General features: G+C 34.9%; 1 protein-coding gene across 1 annotated transcript in view; it reads right to left on the bottom strand.

Moving 5' to 3' along the window:
- Positions 1-21,740, bottom strand: part of LOC139515867 (uncharacterized) — an 86,741-nt gene that overhangs the window by 42,558 nt on the left and 22,443 nt on the right. The window contains exons 3-4 of the mRNA XM_071305604.1: positions 8,442-8,671; positions 7,380-7,773 (exon numbers count right to left, since the gene is read on the bottom strand). Of these exons, the coding sequence (XP_071161705.1) occupies positions 7,380-7,773; positions 8,442-8,671 (624 nt within the window). The remainder of the gene's footprint in view (positions 1-7,379; positions 7,774-8,441; positions 8,672-21,740) is intronic.

Raw genomic sequence — 21,740 nt, 5'->3', positions numbered from 1 at the left:
CCCCCTAAATCCTCTGCCTACCCCTACCTGTTTGAGAACTTGAAAACCGTTGAGATCCCCATCCCTAAATTATATATATTCATATGTATGGGACAAAATAACAAATCATTTACATTTACTATGGGCAAGTCAGTCAGACCTCATCTTTGATCCCTGTTGTAGTGAACATTTGTCTGATTCGTGTCTCATTTGTACTATAGAACACAAACTCAGTTTTCTTTCCAGGGAAACCAGTCCATTCATACTATTACATGTTCATACTACGTCAAATTGAACTTCTAGCAGTCAAATAAAACCAAGGTTAACTACCAAGTAGAACAACTGCAATCATTGGGAACTTGTACCACTGCAGACTCACCATAAAAAATATACATTGATATATGCATTGCTTTTGAAACCTTGATAAGGGAGCTACCACTTGATTTTTATGGGGGGGGGGGGGGGCTAGGATGAAAAATTTTGTCCTGCATTTTTTTTTTAGCTGTAATCTCTGTCCTGCCTTTTTATTTTTCACTCTGTTCGGTCCTGCCTTTTTTTTTTTTAGTTTATCCTGACTTTTTTTTACCTAAATTGTCGTCCTGACTTTTTTTTTTTGCAAGTGTCTCATCCTGCCTTTTTTTTTTACTCAAAACTCCTGTCCTGCCTATTTTTTTTAAATTTCATCCTAGCCCCCCCATAAAAATCAAATGGTAGCTCCCTAACATATAAACTATTTGCCTTAATAAATACATCATTAGATAAACATGAATGTACTATACATGAATGTTTAATGTTGAGGCAACATTGCCACAGTTTTCATAATTACGGTTGTCTTGGTTTTTGGTTAACTGCCTTCAGCGCTTACAGCGCTTTGATTTAGTTTTAGGTTCCACCTAGCTACCATATTAGAAAACTGGGATTTAAATGCTAGTCTATTAGAGGGATATTTCCAGTGGCGAATCCAGAAATTTTCATAAGTGCGGGCCCACTGACTGCCTAAGAGAGGGCCCACTCTGATCATGCTCCAGTGGTCCTCTAAATAATCAACCATATTTTTCCAGACAGGGGGGGGGGGGGGGGCCTCTTAATTCGCCTTTGATTTCATTGGTTGTAATTTTATTTTATCATGAATTAAGATTTGAACAGGACTTGGGGAATGAAGGTAAAGACTGAATGTCAGTTTTAGTCTTATATATGTACTTTAATTTTAGTCTTACATGTATTTATGTGTACATATATCACTGATTCAGTGGCGATGGTGAATAGCTATTTATAGACACTGACAAGTCTTGGATAACATTTTATAGTTTTGAATGTTTCTTCATCAGTTTACTAAAATTAGGTGGGGGTATGTTTTTATTTCCAACAGAGGGCACTCATGCTCAACCTATATCAGTTTGTGCATGAAGCGATTGATAGTTGCCAGACACTGAATGATTATACCTCAAATTTGTGAAAGTTTTAACCTATGCATATATACTTTAAATACGATAAAAAAAAAAAATCATGTCTTTTTCAGGACTTCTGATCCAACCATGTAGAATGGCATGTTATTGAGATATGGTTCTGGTTGATTGATGTTCACGAAGGACCTGTAGTACAAAGTATATCACTGGATTGAGCTCTCTGTCTAAGTGTATTATTAAAGTGCTTTGCTTTGAGCTCGGTTCATTGTTATGCAATTCATTCTTTGTGAAGTAAAGATTTTACAGACAACTCTCATGTACAAGGATGTCTCCATGTATTATCATTTCTATGTACAATGTAAGTAACAGGGAGATAAAAGCATTTTATTTTTTGTTTGAACCAAACATTATTTGTCCATTGACCAAATTTGTTTTGCTTTCACCAGCTTTGAAGGAGATATTATCAAAGAATTGATAGAAAACAGCACAGAAGCTTACTTTCTAGCTCATCAGGCCCAAGCATCATGTTAGGCATTGTCATTACTAAAATCCAATAAATTTCTTCTAATCTGAGGATCAATTCAACATTTTAAAGTGTTTTACTAATGATACTGACAAGCCACCACAAAGATATACTGAGTGCCAATGAAAACGCAACACTTTTGTTTTTCAAAAAAGTCTGATAATTTTTATTTATTTTATATTAGAACTTTGTAAAGTTGGTTGAAAATGACTTTAAAGACAATTGTCAACAACTTTACGGTTGGGTGATTTTTGGAACAAATGCGAAGTAAGGGTTATATTTAACGGACATAAACTGAGTTCACCGCTTTTCAATATACGCACCATTTTCACGATTTTGTCATTTAAAGCTTGGCTAATGTCATGAATTTTCCCGCCCTTATTGTAAGGAAACTGCAATAAACATCTGAGTAAATGCCAGGACTTTCTGACAACCAGCGACATGCAGTTTCCGGCATGATCCAATGAAGCCTTTCACAGCATACAATTTCGAGAAGACTGTAGCCTCTACAATAACCCAAATCATCCACAAATTCAACAAAAATGGATCAGTTAATGATAAGCCACATCCCGGGGTTCAAAAAGCAAGAAACGCTCGGCAAAACCGATACATTTGGTCTTTAACATATCCGATATCGACTCTGATGGATGTCCAAAGGTCACGAGAGTTCAATGGTAGTCAAGGTAGATCCTCTGAAGCAATTTCAGTAAAGCACCATTTGCGCAGAAATTCAACAGTTAAAGAACACCACAGCCGACATCTTAATGGCCGTCTGGCGTAAACATCGAATTCTGTAGACCAAAAATCATTCATTATGTACCAAAAATCGTCAGTGGTGGTTACATAGACGTTTGGCACCCGCCTTGGCCAAAAGTCATGCGTTTCGCCAGATTTAGGTCCGATAGAGCAAATTTTGCATCAGATTTGACATGGTTTAGATGATGAAAACCACCACCAATATCAAAAAGTCAGCTTGAGTGAGTTTGCTTTGCGGGACAAGTGGAATAACATTTCTCGAGATCACATTAAACGTCCGGGATGATCAATTCCGCGGCGCTGTCGAGATTGCGCTGCACAACAGGGTTGTAACATTTTTTGTTAGGACTGTGATTTGATGATTCGACATTGGATGTTTCGTTTATCTATTGCGCCCGAAAGATGACAATGAAACATTTTTGTTTGATATCGATCTATTGTTAGAATTGTTAATTTTCAAGAACAATTCATTTTGAAAGATCATGATTTCTAATATAAATTTTATTTTTGAAAAACCAAGTGTTGCGTTTTCATTGGCACTCAGTATATATAAATAGAACCATACAAATAGTTAGAAAATACATATAAAAAAAGATGTGATATGATTGCCAATGAGACAATTCTCCACAACAGACCAAAATGACATAGAAATTAACAATTACAGGTCGCCACACACCCTTCAACAATGAGCAAAGCTAATGCAGCATAGTCGGCTATAAAAGGTCTCAAAATGACAATGTGAAACAATTCAAAGGAGAAAAATAACGCGTATTTATGTACAAAAAATAAAGAAAAAACGAATATGTAACGCATAAACAAACGACAACCACTGAATTACAGGCTCCTTATATCATGTTCTCAGATATCATCTCCCAATTTAAAAAAATCACGAAAAATTGAACCTATTATGTGTTGCTCTCCTAGCTATAAAATGTATCCAAAATCAAAGATGTGGAACATATTCTATCATAATCATTTGGTAACTAATGCAATTAGTGTCTCTTCCATGCCTGTCTTGAACATAAAAACTAAACTACATATAAAATAAACAATACTCCTAATGCTCCGGTTGGTTGTCATCGTGCAACACAGTTAATAACACATATAGGAAAATCATAGAACTACATTTATCATAAAACACTGTCAAACATTCAAACATACTATCCACACTCATCTGTGTCCACACTTGTATCAAGAATAAAAAATATAAAGGGAGTCTAATTTAATAGGTTAGTCACAACAGTTTCATAAAAACTGCTCAAAGTACTGCATAGTTAGTAGTGGTTAAACTGGAAAATCATCCCTTTTTTATGAAAGTCATAAAATCCCATAACAAGGAAATCATTAAATAAAAAACTTATAAAAATCGAACTGGAGCTTATTAAAACAAATTTAAGCAATTCTTCAAAGTTTATTGAAAAGTGTTCAAAGCGTTTCTGAGTTCTTGTCCAAAAAAACTGGAAATTTCTTTTTTAATGAATAAAACCCCATTACTCGAAAACGCAAAATTTAAAACTCATATAAATACAAGGGAGCTCGCATCAATAGATATAAACCATTCCCTAATATGTATTGCGAATTGGTGACAGTGTTTTCAACTTATTGTCATTTAAGGGCAATAACTGGTAAAGTCATTGTCTGACAGTTTAAACTTATATCAACATTTGAGAGATCACAACTTTCTGGACATTAATGCTCAAGTCAATCTTTAACTGGATTTTCGAGGGACAAATCGGTTATTTTTCGGGGGGTGTACGGCGCGCGGGCGGGTGACTGCCAAACAGTGTATGTTCATTAACATGAAATATAAGATTTCTGGGCCCAGTTTTCAAGTTGGTCAAAATCAGGGTCCAAAATTAAACTTGTTTTTGGTTTAATTTCAACAAAAAAATAATTTATGGGGTTCTTTAAAATGCTGAATATAACCATGCATTTAGAGATTTTGGATTGTGGATAGGTTCTTTTATCAACTTGGTCCACATACAGGTCCAAAGGGTCTTAAATTGAACATTTGTTTGATTTCATCATAAATTTTGTGTTACAAACTTATGCTATGACAAATCTTAAATCACAATCAAAATTAAGAGCTGTTTTAGACTTAAATGTAGTTTCCATACTTGTTCAACTGTTCATAGTTTGACCTCTGCTTGAAATCCAGTTTGCTGTCACTCTGACAGCCTCTAACTCTTACAGCCTCTATTTTCTATGTATAACTTTTTTTAGCATAAAAGAAAAAACTTGCATTTTACGCCTATGTTCTATTTTAGCCATGTGGCAAGCAGGATTATCGGACAAAAATTTTAAACTTAACAATCCAATGATGATTGTGGTTAAGTATGGTTAAATTTGGCCAAGTAGTTTCAGAGAACAAGATAATTGTAAAAGTTAACAGACGAGGACGGACAACGGACTCATAGTGACGAGAAAAGCTCTTTGGTCAGGTGAGCTAAAATAGATAAGTTTGGACATCTAAGGGCTATAACTTCAATTAGAAGTTGTCAAAAAGTTTTGACGTAAATGGACAGCAGTTAGATTTCAACATTTGCAACATTTTCGCCTTTTCAGATTTATAGTATTCATAATAGTAGTAATTTTTTTAGCCATGTCGGTCATCTCGGTTCATAGGCAGGGTCTTTGGACACACTAGATATCCCAAAAATGATTGTGGCTTGGAGTTTTATTTAATTTGACCCAGTAGTTTTGTAAAATTTAACAGAGGGCAACAATTTAAGGATGAACGATGGACACCATTTTTCTCAGCCAGGTTATAGCTACAAAAAAAACCCAGACCAAACAGACAACAACATACAATCCTCAATACACTATAGAAAAACCAGATGCTCCGCAGTGCGCAGCTTTATACGACCGCAGAGGTTGAACCCTGAACGGTTTGGGCAAGTATGGACACAACATTCAAGCTGGATTCAGCTCTTAATTCGGATTGTGATTAAATAGCTGACACAGCATAGGTTTCTGACACAGAATGAATGTGATCTAATGAACTTTAAATTTTTATTTTGCCTTTGAGCAATTAACTATGGTGCTGAACATTAATCCTCTCAAAAAAATGTTTGAAGAAATTTTCTTTTTATTTATGAAATCTGAAATGAACCCCCCCCTCCCCCCCTCCCCCCAATTTTTTTTTCACATCCCCTTTCCCATTTTCCAAAACTGATATCAATTCAAATTTCTAATGGCCCCTAACAATAACTTCTTATTTAAATACATCATAAAATATTAAAATGAAAAAAGTGCTTGTTTTCACTGAATGGTAAAGATTGTTTTATTTATCAGTTGGTAGTAAAAGTGAATATATATTGTATATTGTATAAAACAATGATTTAAGATGATTCATCTACCATTCTGGACAAAGAAAGATAACTCCAATTGAAAATTTCTTGTTATTGCGCAATATTGTGCAATTAGATATTTCTTGCTATTGCGCAATACTGTGCAATTGAAAATACTTGCCATTGCACAATACTGTGAAATTGAAGATTTCTTGCTATTGCTGAATACTGTGCAATTGAAGATTTCTTGCTATTGCTGAATACTGTGCAATTGAAAATGTCTTGCTATCGCACAATACTTAGTATGATAATTTTTTATCCTGATTTGGACCAACTTGAAAACTGGGCCCATAATAAAAAATAAAAGTACATGTTTAGATTCAGCATATCAAAGAAGCCCAAGAATTCAATGTTTGTTAAAATCAAACTTAGTTTAATTTTGGACCCTTTGGACATTTGTATGTAGACCAATTTGAAAACGGGACCAAAAATATAAATCTACATACACAGTTGGATTTTGCAAATCAAAGAACCCCAATTATTAAATTTTTGATGAAATCAAACAAAGTTTAATTTTGAACCCCGATTTGGACCAACTTGAAAACTGAGCCAATAATAAAAAATCTAAGTACATTTTAAGATTCAGCATATCAAAGAACCCCAAGGAATCATTTTTTGTTAAAATCAAACTAAGAATAATTTTGGACCCTTTGGACCTTAATGTAGACTAATTTAAAAACGAGACCAAAAATTAAGAATCTACATACACAGTTAGATTCGGCATAACAAAAAACCCCAATTATTCAATTTTTTATGAAATCAAACAAAGTTTAATGTTGGACCCTGTGGGCCCCTTAATCCTAAACTGTTTGGATCAAAACTCCCAAAATCAATCCCAACCTTTCGTTTGTGGTCATAAACCTTGTGTCAAAATTTCATTGATTTCTATTTACTTAAACAATGTCATTGTGCGAAAACCAAGAAAATGCTTATTTGGGCCCTTTTTGCCCCTAATTCCTAAAATGTTGGGACCAAAACTCCCAAAACCAATCCCAACCTTTCTTTTGTGGTCATAAACCTTGTGTTAAAATTCATAGATTTCTATTCACTTTTACTAAAGTTACAGTGCGAAAACTAAAAGTATTCGGACGACGACGACGATGACGACGCAGACGACGACGCCAACATGATACCAATATGCGACCAAAATTTTTTCAATTTTTGCGGTCGTATAAAAACAGGACTAGAGTTGCATCGACTCAACTAAAATCAGATGTGAATTCATGTGCCTTATTAATACCAAATTAAAAATTACCAAATATTATTAGTTGTCAATTTTACAACCTCCAGCGAAAACCAGCTGATCTATGTTAAGTTTGTTTATAACATCTGATATTTTAAGAAATTTACAAGGCTAAAATTTACCTCCAACATTAGAAGGCACTGAGTCATTTGCAGAATATTCCACTCCATCCATTTCTTGTGTCCCCTTTGTTTCGGATTCTTGAGATGGTTTTATTTTAGAATGATCTTTTTGCATAGCCTCATGAGATCTGTTCAATCTTACATGTGGTAGGGTATCATCTGCTTGATCTTGAGACGTTTTTAATCTCTTCACCTCTTTTGTCTTTTTTTTGTAGTCCCCATGGAGTTCCTTGTGAGATCGTTTTACACTCTCCAACATCTGTTTCACTTCTTTGATTTCATTTCTTGAATGTTTGATATCTGTCATGATTTCTGGGTTTGTCTGATCCAGTGTTTTGGTTCTCAGTTGATCACAATCCTTTTTCATCTGATGTCCACCTAACCTTCCAATGGCCTAGAGATTTTGATCAGAAATTTAGAACAGTCATTAGAAAATAAGTTAAAGTGGGAATAATTTTTTTTTGTATATGTCAACACATGAAGCAGGTTATTATATTCAAAAATATTTTTAACTATAAATTCAGGTAGTTTACATATGATCATATCTTATAAATTGATTATGAAACAAGTCAAGGTTCTAGACAATAAAACAGGGTTCCAATGTCCTCCTCATTGCACATATTTTATCTTTCAAAGAGCAATAAGTAAAAAAAAAAAAAAAAAAAATACAATTATCTGAGGAAAATGAATGCTAGAGTGCAAGTTTATTCAAAGCAATATTGTTATAAGTATTATTGCTAATGGGCTAACTCTTTTAAGAAATGTTTAATTTATGAAATTTGTCAAGAGAAATTGCTGATATTAAACTGTGATATGCAAAACTGGACATGTGAGAGCGTTTACAATGCATTGTGTTATATAATTGATATTTCCAAGGGCATAAATCTTTCAAAAATAATTAAGCTCAACCTGATAAACATTTTTATCCAATGTTTGATTTGATCTTAATACTTTAGTTTCACTGATATAAGTTAAAAACTGCATTTTATCCCTACGTTCTATTTTTAGCTCACCCTTTTCTCATCACGTGGCATTGAGACAGGTTTTACTAACACAACTTACCTCAGATATAACGTCCCATGCAGTGGTGAAATCAGTACTTTCTACTCTGCCATCATCCAGATGAGCCAGGTATTTCCAGTAGTATTCCATTCTAGCTAAATCTCCACCTAGAGTGGTTTCCATTGCAGTAGGTAAACAATCAACTTCACCATGAGAAGGGATTAGATTCGTGAGATTTCTCAAAACTGTTATCATTAATATAATGTCAAAGGTCTTTGAATCTGGAACACCTGAAACAAAGTTTAGTCACAAATGCATAAAAGAAAATGTGGTGTATTATATCTTCTATAATAACGATAATGCAGAAAGTATATCATACCCTCTGATGAACAAGTTGAGACAATCAAAATCATCAAAACGTTGAATATAAAAATTGTTGTTGAAAAAATATAACTTTGTAAAAATAATAAAAAACACAGCTCAATGAAATTGATTCTAGAAAAATTGGGGGTACAAATTTTTATTATGTTGAAAGGACACAGCACATACTTTATCAAGAGGTACATAAGAACTCTACAAATTTAGAGAAGTCTTGGTGCTAGGAATCATAGCGCCCTAGAAATTTTGACCAACCAGGCTATATAAAAATATAGCCCTTCGTAAGTCGAGTAATGTCTTTCCTCATGGCTTAATCTAGGGGTGTTGCACAGTGCATTGTATATGGTCATGATAGTGGCAGGTGTACTTTTCAGATCAGCTATGTTTTTTCTGTTTTAAAATATGATGTACAATTACCATTTGTTCAATAAATTTGATTTGCGATAGTTCATAAGGGTCAGAATAACATTAAAGGATATATTGATCAGCAAATTAGCAGTTGGTTATCATCCTAATCATCAAGTACTAGATATAAAAACCAATCAAAACACAAAATTTAACAATGACCACTGAACCATGAAAAAGGGGTCAGAGTCAGATGATACCTTATAGACTGACATGTACACCTTATAATAATTCTTTACACCAAATAAAGTTGACCTATTGCTTTCAGTATTCCAAAACAGACCAAAAAAAAGATTGACCAATGAACCATGAAAATTAGGCGAAGGTCAGATGATAACTACTAGGTAGACAAGTTCAACTATCCATCATTTCATACACCAAATATAGTTGGCATATTGCTTATAGTTTTCATAAAAAGACCAAAAACAAAAACTAAACATTGACCAAAGAACAATGAAAATGAGGTTGTCAGATAAAACCTACCATCCTACCAGCCTGATATGTACCCCTTACATTCACTCCGTATACTACATATATATGATCACTGCTTATAGTATTTTGATAACAGACATAACCATGCAACTTCTACATTAATCACTGATCCATTAAATGTGGTCAATGTCAGGTGACAGATATGAAGACGTTGCAAGGAACCCATATTGAAACGAAACTGGGGTACTGTCTATGCGACCTTAACCTAGACTTTCTATAAACTAGACAGCAACCCAATTTTTCATTTAATCTATCTCGAGGGTAGGTTCGGCCTATGCTTTCGCTCTAGGACTTCTATTATAGTGATGCCCGACTAGAATATTTTAAAGAGTTTTATTAGGTATAATTTTTACCGGTCTATGCCACCAGTTTATATATTATAATTCATTTAAAATATGTGTTCTGGAACAAGATGTCTCTGATGTTCAGTACTCTCCAAGTCTCAGTTAAGTGTGACTTCTGGATTCTATTACCAAAGGTAAACAAAGAAGATCTAAACAAGAAGATCTAGTCTACTCAGAGGGCCAACCAGATCCTAACCTTTGACCTTGACCGCAGTCGTGCTATCCTAGTATAGAACTTGATGAACAACTGAAATGACAATCTGGACTGTTACCAAATATAGGATCTGGCAATATCAGTTTACCAGAGAAATCAGTCCTAACACGACAGTTAGGGTAGTAGCCGAGTAATATACTGCACCTCTAAAAATATGTCTAGGTATTTTTATTGCTCAAGTATGAAGTACCGTCCTACACTAATTCTATATTATAGATCTGTATGGGTTGGAGTAAAACTAAAACATTTCCCATAAACCTAAAGGTAAACAATAAATAAAGGGGCAGACAGACAGACGGACCAAATGTAAATAGCCCGACCCAAAAAGTGTGGGCGTTTCAAGTACGACACCACAAAAATAACAGACTTTTAAAACAAATCTATTTCAGTATTTCCAAACCTGTAGTAGGATTTATATACCAAATACACAGACAAATACCAGAAAATAAATATCCAAAGGGAAGCTAAGGCAACATAAGACTCGTTCTGTCCTGAATATGCTCTCACTTAAATAATCTGTAATCAGCAAACCATGAAACGCAGACTCGTGGGAGGTTCAAAATCTAGGTTGTTACCAATACCAAGGGAAGTAATCAGGACGAGTTTTAATCGAAGGATCAATTCAGGCAAGGGACAAGGCGTTTCTCTGTAATAAAATAATTCAGTAAGATACAACTTTTATTAGACAACACGCATATGAATCAGCTGCACATTTAATAAGTTACAGTTTTGCGAGTCATTGGTCTATTTCTGCAGTCTATAACAAGATTTCTTAGACCAAGAAAATAAATTCTTTCAGTATCTAACTTTCTTTAACGACTCACTCTGCCGTTCTGATCAGGGCTTGCATATGGATTTCGCTTGTTAACACTTTAATACTTAAATTTACCGTCCTTAAGTTCAAGTCATAGATTTGAGTCACTCACGTGAATGCCAACAAATAATGACTCCGAACTTTTACTTGCTTTAACCCGCAAGTTATAAATAACTTTAACCTTAACAACTGAACAGCTGAACAGTTAACCGAATCTCGTTATTCGCCAACTGACAACTTTTATTCAGTTCAAAGAACTTTTCAAAAACTCAACTCATAATTTAACCAGCGAACCGCTTTCTAAATAATTCACGCCTCAACACGTAAATATTCAAAGTTTTCCGCTAAATCTCCAATGCAAACCGTGATCAAAAACCAGCCAGTTTTAGTCATTCAAAATATGTACATGAAAATCATAGGAGGGGGAATCTCTTACCTAAAAATATTGTAGAACACCTTTTCTTCAATACACTAATTATAGTATATAAAAATAGCGCGTGATTCCTACCGAGACCACTTCCAAAAATATCGCGCACATGGTTGAAAATTCCCCTTTTTACCTTACATCTACACACCTGGAAGTCTGGGCTGAGAATGATTTCTAGCAGACAATATCTGCACGAGCTAAATTTTCCCCGGGAATTCAATCGAGCTCTCTGATTGGTTGAGAAGGGAAAACATTTTTAATGCTAATGCGAGGTTCGTTACGTCACTAAAATTTAATGAATGAAATAAAAATCGGAAAGTAATAAAATAATAAAAAGCAATCTTTCTGGAAAAATAATTAAAAATAGTAATAATGAAATAAATAAATGAACCAAATAAAGTGACCCACAAACGTTACATTACCCCCTTTCCCACAGAACAGATATGTCCGCATATCTGGCAAAATCCATGTGCTAGTTAACGCGCGCTGCTATGCAAAGCTGGTGGTCTCGGGTGCAAGAAATCAGAATTTTCAATTAAGATTAAAACATCTCCCCTCCTGAAATATACAAATAATTATACAAGCTGAAAAATATTTTTACTCCACATTATTACGAAAAAATATATCTCAGCCACCACCAACCACTCCACACTAACATATATACATATATATATATAATAATCGACAACAAATGGCATCCTATTGATTTTTATTTTCTAAGAGAAAGCTTAACAGCCCTCTTTAAGGAATAATAATAAGTCCTCATTTTGGTTTTATTCAAATGGACACCATCTGTTGTCAATAGAAATTTTGATGTCAACCTCTTTGGTGTCCAGTACACTAGAAAACCTTTAAACTCCCTTTTTGTCAAATTTACAAGTTCCAGATTAATCTGGGCTCTTCTGCCTGCATATACAGACCTTGAAACTCTAGTTTCAACCTATGAAACAATTGAACTATAACCACCTTCTTTACATTTTTAGACTTCAAATGTCTCAAAAACTCTTTAAAAGTCTCTATAAAAGTATTAACCATGAAATTATGGTTATCTATGTCATTACCTCCAATTTGTAATATTACTATTGTAGGAGAAAAATTAGTGATCAATCTTTGAAAGACATGATCTTGTATCATATTGCACAATTTTGTACCACCTTTACCATACATAATACCATTAATATAAGTAATACCAAAGTTGGTTGACATCCTATTCATTTTACAATAATTAGATAATCTTCGAATATAACTATGTCCCAAAGTAAGTACAGTGGGATTCATTTTTAATCTTTAAATCTATTTTCCCAATATAATTTTAATATATCTTTACTTTTGGTTTCTGAAATTTAACCCTGAAAAATAAATTGTAAGGCGATATTAATATTGAATTAGTCATGATTAACCGAAATAACATCTATTTATAATTACATTATGTTTTTCTTAAAATAAAAGAAACGAAAGTCCTTGTTCAACACCTGATTCCTAGCGAAAAAAGTTCATCTCCACCAACACGAAATCAGTGTAAGCGTTGAAAAATGATAAAGATCTGACGCACTTCCAAGATTTGTAGGCATTTTTTTCAAACCAATGACACAAGTTTACGGATAAAACAATGAATATATTTCCCTTTGATGAGTTTACGGATAAATTTCCCTTTGATGATAATTACCATGGTTTTAGTCCGTAATAAAGTTATCAGCCGGACTCCGAATGTTCTGAAGCCATTTCTCCAGATACTTCTAGTCGTCTTGGTATTGTAAGTTTAGATACTTCTAGACGTCTTGGTATGGTAAGTTTAGATACTTCTAGACGTCTTGGTATTGTAAGTTTAGATACTTTGTATAAATGTCTTTTATACAATCGCCTCAGTTTGAGACTAAAACGATTGATAATACGTATTTTGTTGTACAAAGCAATTAATTTTCAAAAACTTGGATACAGTTCAATTCTAAATAGGACATGCTGCATGGAGTAGGCTGGGTAAAACCTCATAAAATCTATCTGTGGTAATTACCTCCTCCAACACCTAACTGTTGGTTAGTCTTCTTGCGATACATAAATATCAGTCATACCAATTGAGTGAATTTCCACCATAGAATTTTACCGTGATATTAATCTTGGTTTCACATAGATTCACAGACATTTTCAAACACAATTTCCTTTAAAATAGCTTATAGCAACAATATTGTATGAATATCGGTTGAATTATAGGCACTAACTGGTATATTTCGCACAAAAATTAACTTGTATCTTTCATGGATTTGATATTACACGATGGAAGTGTTAGATAGGACGCACAGACGTGTTTATGGAGACACCACGATCCACCATTTATCCAGCGTTGTAAACCACGAACAGATTTTGAACCCTTATCCCTTATTATTCATAATTAAATATATATAATAAATGAAAGTTCCAACTATTTTAATTTATATTACTAACAAGAACTATAATATTTGTCAAATTAAACTGTCGTGAATTAAAAAATTAGCTTTTAATAGGATTCAGTCATAGAATCTGAGCAAGAAAAAGAACATCAAATTTCAGTTGAAACCTTCATTCAGTACTATCGTATTAACAAAAATAAAAAAAATACATCATCATTACACTAATACCTATATTACTCGTCTGGCTTGGAATGGATTTTATTTCTCAATTTTAGAAGAAAAAAAAACAAATACAAAAAAAAAAAAGAAAACAATTGGGTGTTCGCATGGACATTAGGCAATTTTTGACCATACAACATCAATACAAACAACCAATTTTCAGTTGAAGCAAGTTAATACATCATCTCAAAAGAATTCCTTCTACTATGTTCCAATTCAAGATCACAGGAGGAATTAAGTTTTTCTTTCATTCCAAGCAGACATAAACCTTATCTTATGTTAATATCTATAATTATGTGGAGTTTACAAAACTTAGTGGTGTGGCAGCGGTGGCTAAGAAAATAAAAACAAATATATACACATAAAAACAGCTGACAAGACAACTACAAAACACGATTCTCAGTCTAGCTCAGTATATTTAGTTTAATAAAAGACATAATCTCTAAATCGCCTAGGAGGAAGTCGCCTACGTCTGCCGGGTATAGATGGTGGGGTTTGGGGTTGCTGATCGAACACACCCTCTTCATTCCCACTCTCATCATTACTCATATCTTCAGTTTCTGAACCCTCGTCTGAAGAAAGGGGTCTTTGAGGAGGGCTAATAATAGGCTTTTTAACCAAAGTCCTATCAGGGTGAGGAGTAACATAGATCTTTAACCTATTATAATGGACTATTCGCTTAGCAAGAGAACCTTCAAGTTGGATCATATAATTTGCATCAGACAATTTCTTGACTATGCGATATGGTCCTACCCAAAATTTTTGCAACTTTGGGGACAGTCCCTTCTTTTTACGAGGTGTAAATAACCAAACCAGATCATTTTCCTTGTAGGGTTTCCCAGACTGCTTCAAGTCATAATTGACTTTCTGCCTTTTCTGTTGTGTTTTCATATGACCTCTGACAATATCATACGCTTTATTGATGTTGTCCTGTAATTTCCCTATATATTCTATATGGGAGGGTGGACTTGAGGGTAAAGGTTCATGTAAAAGGGTCAGGGGAATATTAATTTCCCTACCAAACATAAGTTTGTTTGGGGTCATTCCAGTAGTTTCTTGAACACTGGAGCGTATTGCCATTAGGGCAAATGGTAACCACTCATCCCAATCGGTTTGACCTTCATCAATATATGAAGCAATAACATTTTTTAATGTATGGTTCATTTTCTCCACTAGACCATCTGTCATTGGATGATATGAACTGGTACGAGTCTTATGGATACCAAACAGGTCACATAATTGTTGAAAAAGCCTCGCCTCAAAACAAGGTCCTTGATCACTCAGAAAAATTCTGGGCACACCAAAGCGGGAAATAAATTCTTTACAAAAATATCGAGCAACTGTGCAACTCCCCATATCTGGAATTGGATAAGCTTCCACCCACTTAGTAAAATAGTCCATAAGTACTAACACATACCTATTTTTAGACTTTGTAATGGGAAAAGGACCCGTAATATCCATAGCTACTCTTTCTAAAGGTTCCCCTACCCTGATATTCTCCATTTCTGCCCTATTTTTCCTTGGAGGGTTTTTCCTAGCACAACAAATTGGGCAACTTTTTATCCAATCAGTTACATCACTTTGTAAATTAACCCAATAAAACCGTTGACGTACTTTCTGGACAGTTTTTGTTATACCCAAGTGGCCACCTGAAACGTCATCATGCGCTAGAGTCAGAATTTTCTGTCTCAACTCCTTAGGGGTGATCACTAGACGAGATATTTCATCTGTCTCTAATCTAAACCACTTTCTATAGAGAACATCATCAACCAATTCAAGCTGTTCCCACATATTCCAGTAGGCTTTAATAACGCTACTTTGTCCGGAGACATGAGAAAAGGGAGGCTTCTCCACATGAGACTTAAGCATAGCTATAACAAATTCTAGTTCAGAATCTGCACGTTGGGCCTCAAGGACTTCCTGTGCAGTGAATCCTTGTATTTGAATACTAGAAACTTTAGGATATCTAGAGAGGGCATCAGCATTCTGATGGTGGACCCCAGGTCTATATTCAAATTGAATATCATAGTTTGCTAAAAATTCTAACCACCTAGCTACCTGACCATGAGGTTCTTTAAAGTTACGCAACCAGGTAAGAGACCCATGGTCGGTTCTAACAATAAATTTTTGACCATATAGATAATGCTTAAAATGTTTAATGGACTTAATCACAGCAAGTAGTTCCTTACGAGTTGTACTATAATTAATCTCTTGGGGAGAATGAGTTGTGCTATAAAATGCAACCACTCGTTCTAACCCATCCTCACAAAGCTGAGATAAAACTGCCCCCACTGCAGTGTCACTAGCATCAGTGTCTAAAATAAAGGGTTTAGAAAAATCTGGGTAGTTCAGAACAGCTGAATCTATCAAACAATGCTTTAACTGATCAAAAGCAATCTGACATGTTTCATCCCAAAGAAATCTGCTATTCTTTTTGGTCAAATTAAAAAGAGGAGCAGCAATTTTTGAAAAATCTTTAATAAATCTCCTGTAATATGATGCCAACCCCAAAAATGACCGGACTTCCTTTAATCTTTTTGGAATAGGCCAATCCTGAACTTTAGCTACCTTTTTAGGGTCACACTTTATCCCATCCCGAGAAACATAATGTCCCAAATATTTAACCTCGGACTGAAACAAGTGACACTTTTGAGGTTTTAATTTCAGACCAGCCTTTTGAAATTTATCAAATACCCTATCTAAATCCTGAACATGTTTATCAAATGATTTTGAAAAAATAATGACATCGTCCAGGTTTCAGTGTATTGAAGAAAATGTGTTTTACAGTATTTTTAGGTAAGAAATTCCCCCTCCTATGATTTTCATGTACATATTTTGAGTGACTAAAACTGGCTGGTTTTTGATCACGGTTTGCATTGAAGATTTAGCGGAAAACTTTGAATATTTACGTGTTGAGGCGTGAATTATTTAGAAAGCTGTTCGCTGGTTAAATTATGAGTTGAGTTTTTGAAAAGTTCTTTGAACTGAATAAAAGTTGTCAGTTGGCGAATAACGAGATTCGGTTAACTGTTCAGCTGTTCAGTTGTTAAGGTTAAAGTTATTTATAACTTGCGGGTTAAAGCAAGTAAAAGTTCGGAGTCATTATTTGTTGGCATTCACGTGAGTGACTCAAATCTATGACTTGAACTTAAGGACGGTAAATTTAAGTATTAAAGTGTTAACAAGCGAAATCCATATGCAAGCCCTGATCAGAACGGCAGAGTGAGTTGTTAAAGAAAGTTAGATACTGAAAGAATTTATTTTCTTGGTCTAAGAAATCTTGTTATAGACTGCAGAAATAGACTATTGACTCGCAAAACTGTAACTTATTAAATGTGCAGCTGATTCATATGCGTGTTGTCTAATAAAAGTTGTATCTTACTGAATTATTTTATTACAGAGAAACGCCTTGTCCCTTGCCTGAATTGATCCTTCGATTAAAACTCGTCCTGATTACTTCCCTTGGTATTGGTAACAACCTAGATTTTGAACCTCCCATGAGTCTGCGTTTCATGGTTTGCTGATTACAGATTATTTAAGTGAGAGCATATTCAGGACAGAACGAGTCTTATGTTGCCTTAGCTTCCCTTTGGATATTTATTTTCTGGTATTTGTCTGTGTATTTGGTATGTAAATCCTACTACAGGTTTGGAAATACTGAAATAGATTTGTTTTAAAAGTCTGTTATTTTTGTGGTGTCGTACTCGAAACGCCCACACTTTTTGGGTCGGGCTATTTACATTTGGTCTGTCTGTCTGTCTGCCCTTTTATTATTTGTTTACCTTTAGGTTTATGGGAAATGTTTTAGTTTTACTCCAACCCATACAGATCTATAATATAGAATTAGTGTAGGACGGTACTTCACACTTGAGCAATAAAAATACCTAGACATATTTTTAGAGGTGCAGTATATTACTCGGCTACTACCCTAACTGTAGTGGTAGGACTGATTTCTCTGGTAAACTGATATTGCCAGATCCTATATTTGGTAACAGTCCAGATTGTCATTTCAGTTGTTCACCAAGTTCTACACTAGGATAGCATGACTGCGGTCAAGGTCAAAGGTTAGGATCTGGTTGGCCCTCTGAGTAGACTAGATCTTCTTTGTTTACCTTTGGTAATAGAATCCAGAAGTCACACTTAACTGAGACTTGGAGAGTACAGAACATCAGAGACATCTTGTTCCAGAACACATATTTAAATGAATTATAAACTGGTGGCATAGACCGGTAAAAATTATACCTAATAAAACTCTTTAAAATATTCTAGTCGGGCATCACTATTATAGAAGTCCTAGAGCGAAAGCATAGGCCGAACCTACCCTCGAGATAGATTAAATGAAAAGTTGGGTTGCTGTCTAGTTTATAGAAAGTATAGGTTAAGGTCGCCTAGACAGTACCCCAGTTTCGTTTCACTGGCGCCCACGTAGGGACCCTCGCATATATAATGTGTACTTGATAAATTTATTTATAAAAACTAAATAAGTTAAAACACTAAAAAAAAAAAAAAAATTTATAAATTTAAAATTAAGTAAAAGAATTCAAGGGTTAGTTATGGATACTCGAAAGATTAAAAAGGAGTTGCGAGAAATGAAACAAAAGATTGAAGAGAATGAATTGTATCTCGCTGAGGTTGAGCCTCGGGCTAAATTCCATGACTTGGATACAGGTCCACCTAGTTCTCCTGTACACATGACGGACTATGCAGGTGCTATCCCTCGGAGAAGGCTTATTCCTGAGATGGATGAGTTTAAGAGAGTTACCTTCTCGCCTAAACTTGATCGGGTTGAGAAATATAGCTCTACTCCGAAGCGGCTTCCATCACCACATAGTCCCATTAAAAAGGCCCCTATTCCTAGGTACGAGAGTACCTATCTGGGAGATCAGTATGATACACCAGAGGTAACAAGAGCTTGGGATGCTTTTGTGACAGTCCGGGATAAAAATAAAGGGAGTTCCCAAACACGCTTATCGTCACCACCGAGACCACTTCCGCGCGCGTTTAAACCCGCGGACGACAAAGTCACACACCTGGGCAAATTGCCGAATAAGCCGATTGTAACTCCTATTTGCTTTGATGGTAAACAGATGGAGATAAGAGATTGGTTAAGTCAATTTGAAAATTGTCGTGCCATTAATTTGTGGACTGATGATCAGTGTGTAAAAATACTGCCGACATTTTTGAGAGCTCAAGCTTTGCAGTTGTACAATGATATGACTTTGATTGAAAAGGGAGACTATGGTTCACTTATTAAATTTCTTATTCAAAAATTTGATCCTATTCAGGATCCCGGAGTTTATTTAAGTCAATTACATAGTATGACTCAGAGTTCATATAAGAGCTTATTGCAGCTTTCATCTGCTGTATTTAGGTTAGTATGCAAAGCATATCCCAGTATAGACTCTGACTCTAAACAAAAGATGTCGATTCAGTATTTTATTGATGCTTTGTCAGACAGTGAGGTACAGAAACAAGTACGTCGTTTAAGTCCTAAGACATTGGCCGAGGCTGTTGACTTAGCTTTACGTGAAGAGTCATATGTAACGTTGGAAAAGAAACGTCCAAAAACTCAATCACTTAGCGAAGTTGAACCCTCTGATCAATTTTCCGTGTTTAGTAAGCAATTGGAGGAATTGCGCGAGTGTGTGGCGAAGTTGTCCGTGGGAAAATTTTCCGTTGATCGCGTGGAGGAGGCCGCCGCCGCGCCCGCGCCAATTCAGATACCTGCAGGGAATACCCCAAACTCTGGTAATAGGGGTGGATATGGTAACAGGTATAGAGGAAGAGGGAGAGGAAATTATGGTAGAGGTGCCCAAAGGGGGGGTTATAATTCTCCTGGCCAATATATGGGTCAAAACCAAAATGGAGGGTATTATAGTTATCCTGACCAAAATACTGGATTTACAGGTCAGTCCCAGGGAAATGCACCAACCTTTTATGGAGGTAGAGATAATTTTTCTCAGAGGGTGTGTTCGATCAGCAACTCCAAACCCCACCATCTATACCCGGCAGACGTAGGCGACTTCCTCCTAGGCGATTTAGAGATTATGTCTTTTATTAAACTGAATATACTGAGCTGGGCTGAGAATCCTGTCTTGTAGTTGTCTTGTCAGCTGTTTTTATGTGTATATATTTGTTTTTATTTTCTTAGCCACTGCTGCCACACCACTAAGTTTTGTAAACTCCACATAATTATAGATATTAACATAAGATAAGGTTTATGTCTGCTTGGAATGAAAGAAAAACTTAATTCCTCCTGTGATCTTGAATTGGAACATAGTAGAAGGAATTCTTTTGAGATGATGTATTAACTTGCTTCAACTGAAAATTGGTTGTTTGTATTGATGTCGTATGGTCAAAAATTGCCTGATGTCCATGCCAACACCCAATTATTTTTTTTTTAATTTTTTTTTCTTCTAAAATTGAGAAATAAAATCCATTCCAAGCCAGACGAGTAATACAGGTATAAGTGTAATAATGATGTATTTTATTTTTATTTTTGTTGATACGATAGTACTGAATGAAGGTTTCAACTGAAATTTGATGTTCTTTTTCTTGCTCGGATTCTATGACTGAATCCTATTAAAAGCTAATTTTATAAGTCACTACAGTTTAATTTGTCAAATATTATAGTTCTTGTTAGTAATATAAATTAAAATAGTTGGAACTTTCATTTATTATATATATTTAATTATGAATAATAAGGGATAAGGGTTCAACATCTGTTCGTGGTTTACAACGCTGGATAAATGGTGGATCGTGGTGTCTCCATAAACACGTCTGTGCGTCCTATCTAACACTTCCATCGTGTAATATCAAATCCATGAAAGATACAAGTTAATTTTTGTGCGAAATATACCAGTTAGTGCCTATAATTCAACCGATATTCATACAATATTGTTGCTATAAGCTATTTTAAAGGAAATTGTGTTTGAAAATGTCTGTGAATCTATGTGTAACCAGGATTAATATCACGGTAAAATTCTATGGTGGAAATTCACTCAATTGGTATGACTGATATTTATGTATCGCAAGAAAACTAACCAACAGTTAGGTGTTGGAGGAGGTAATTACCACAGATAGATTTTATGAGGTGTTACCCAGCCTACTCCATGCAGCATGTCCTATTTAGAATTGAACTGTATCCAAGTTTTTGAAAATTAATTGCTTTGTACAACAAAATACGTATTATCAATCGTTTTAGTCTCAAACTGAGGCGATTGTATAAAAGACATTTATACAAAGTATCTAAACTTACAATACCAAGACGTCTAGAAGTATCTAAACTTACCCTACCAAGACGTCTAGAAGTATCTAAACTTACCATACCAAGACGTCTAGAAGTATCTAAACTTACAATACCAAGACGACTAGAAGTATCTGGAGAAATGGCTTCCGAACATTCGGAGTCCGGCTGATAACTTTATTACGGACTAAAACCATGGTAATTATCATCAAAGGGAAATTTATCCGTAAACTCATCAAAGGGAAATATATTCATTGTTTTATCCGTAAACTTGTGTCATTGGTTTGAAAAAAATACCTACAAATCTTGGAAGTGCGTCAGATCTTTATCATTATTCAACGCTTACACTGATTTCGTGTTGGTGGAGATGAACTTTTTTCGCTAGGAATCAGGTGTTGAACAAGAACTTTCGTTTCTTTTATTTTAAGAAAAACAT

The sequence above is a fragment of the Mytilus edulis genome, chromosome 3 (genome assembly GCF_963676685.1).
Source record: "Mytilus edulis chromosome 3, xbMytEdul2.2, whole genome shotgun sequence".
In the NCBI taxonomy this organism is placed as follows: Eukaryota; Metazoa; Mollusca; class Bivalvia; order Mytilida; family Mytilidae; genus Mytilus; species Mytilus edulis.
The sequence above is the reverse complement of the archived record's forward strand: the minus strand, read 5'-3'. Positions and strand labels throughout refer to the sequence as shown.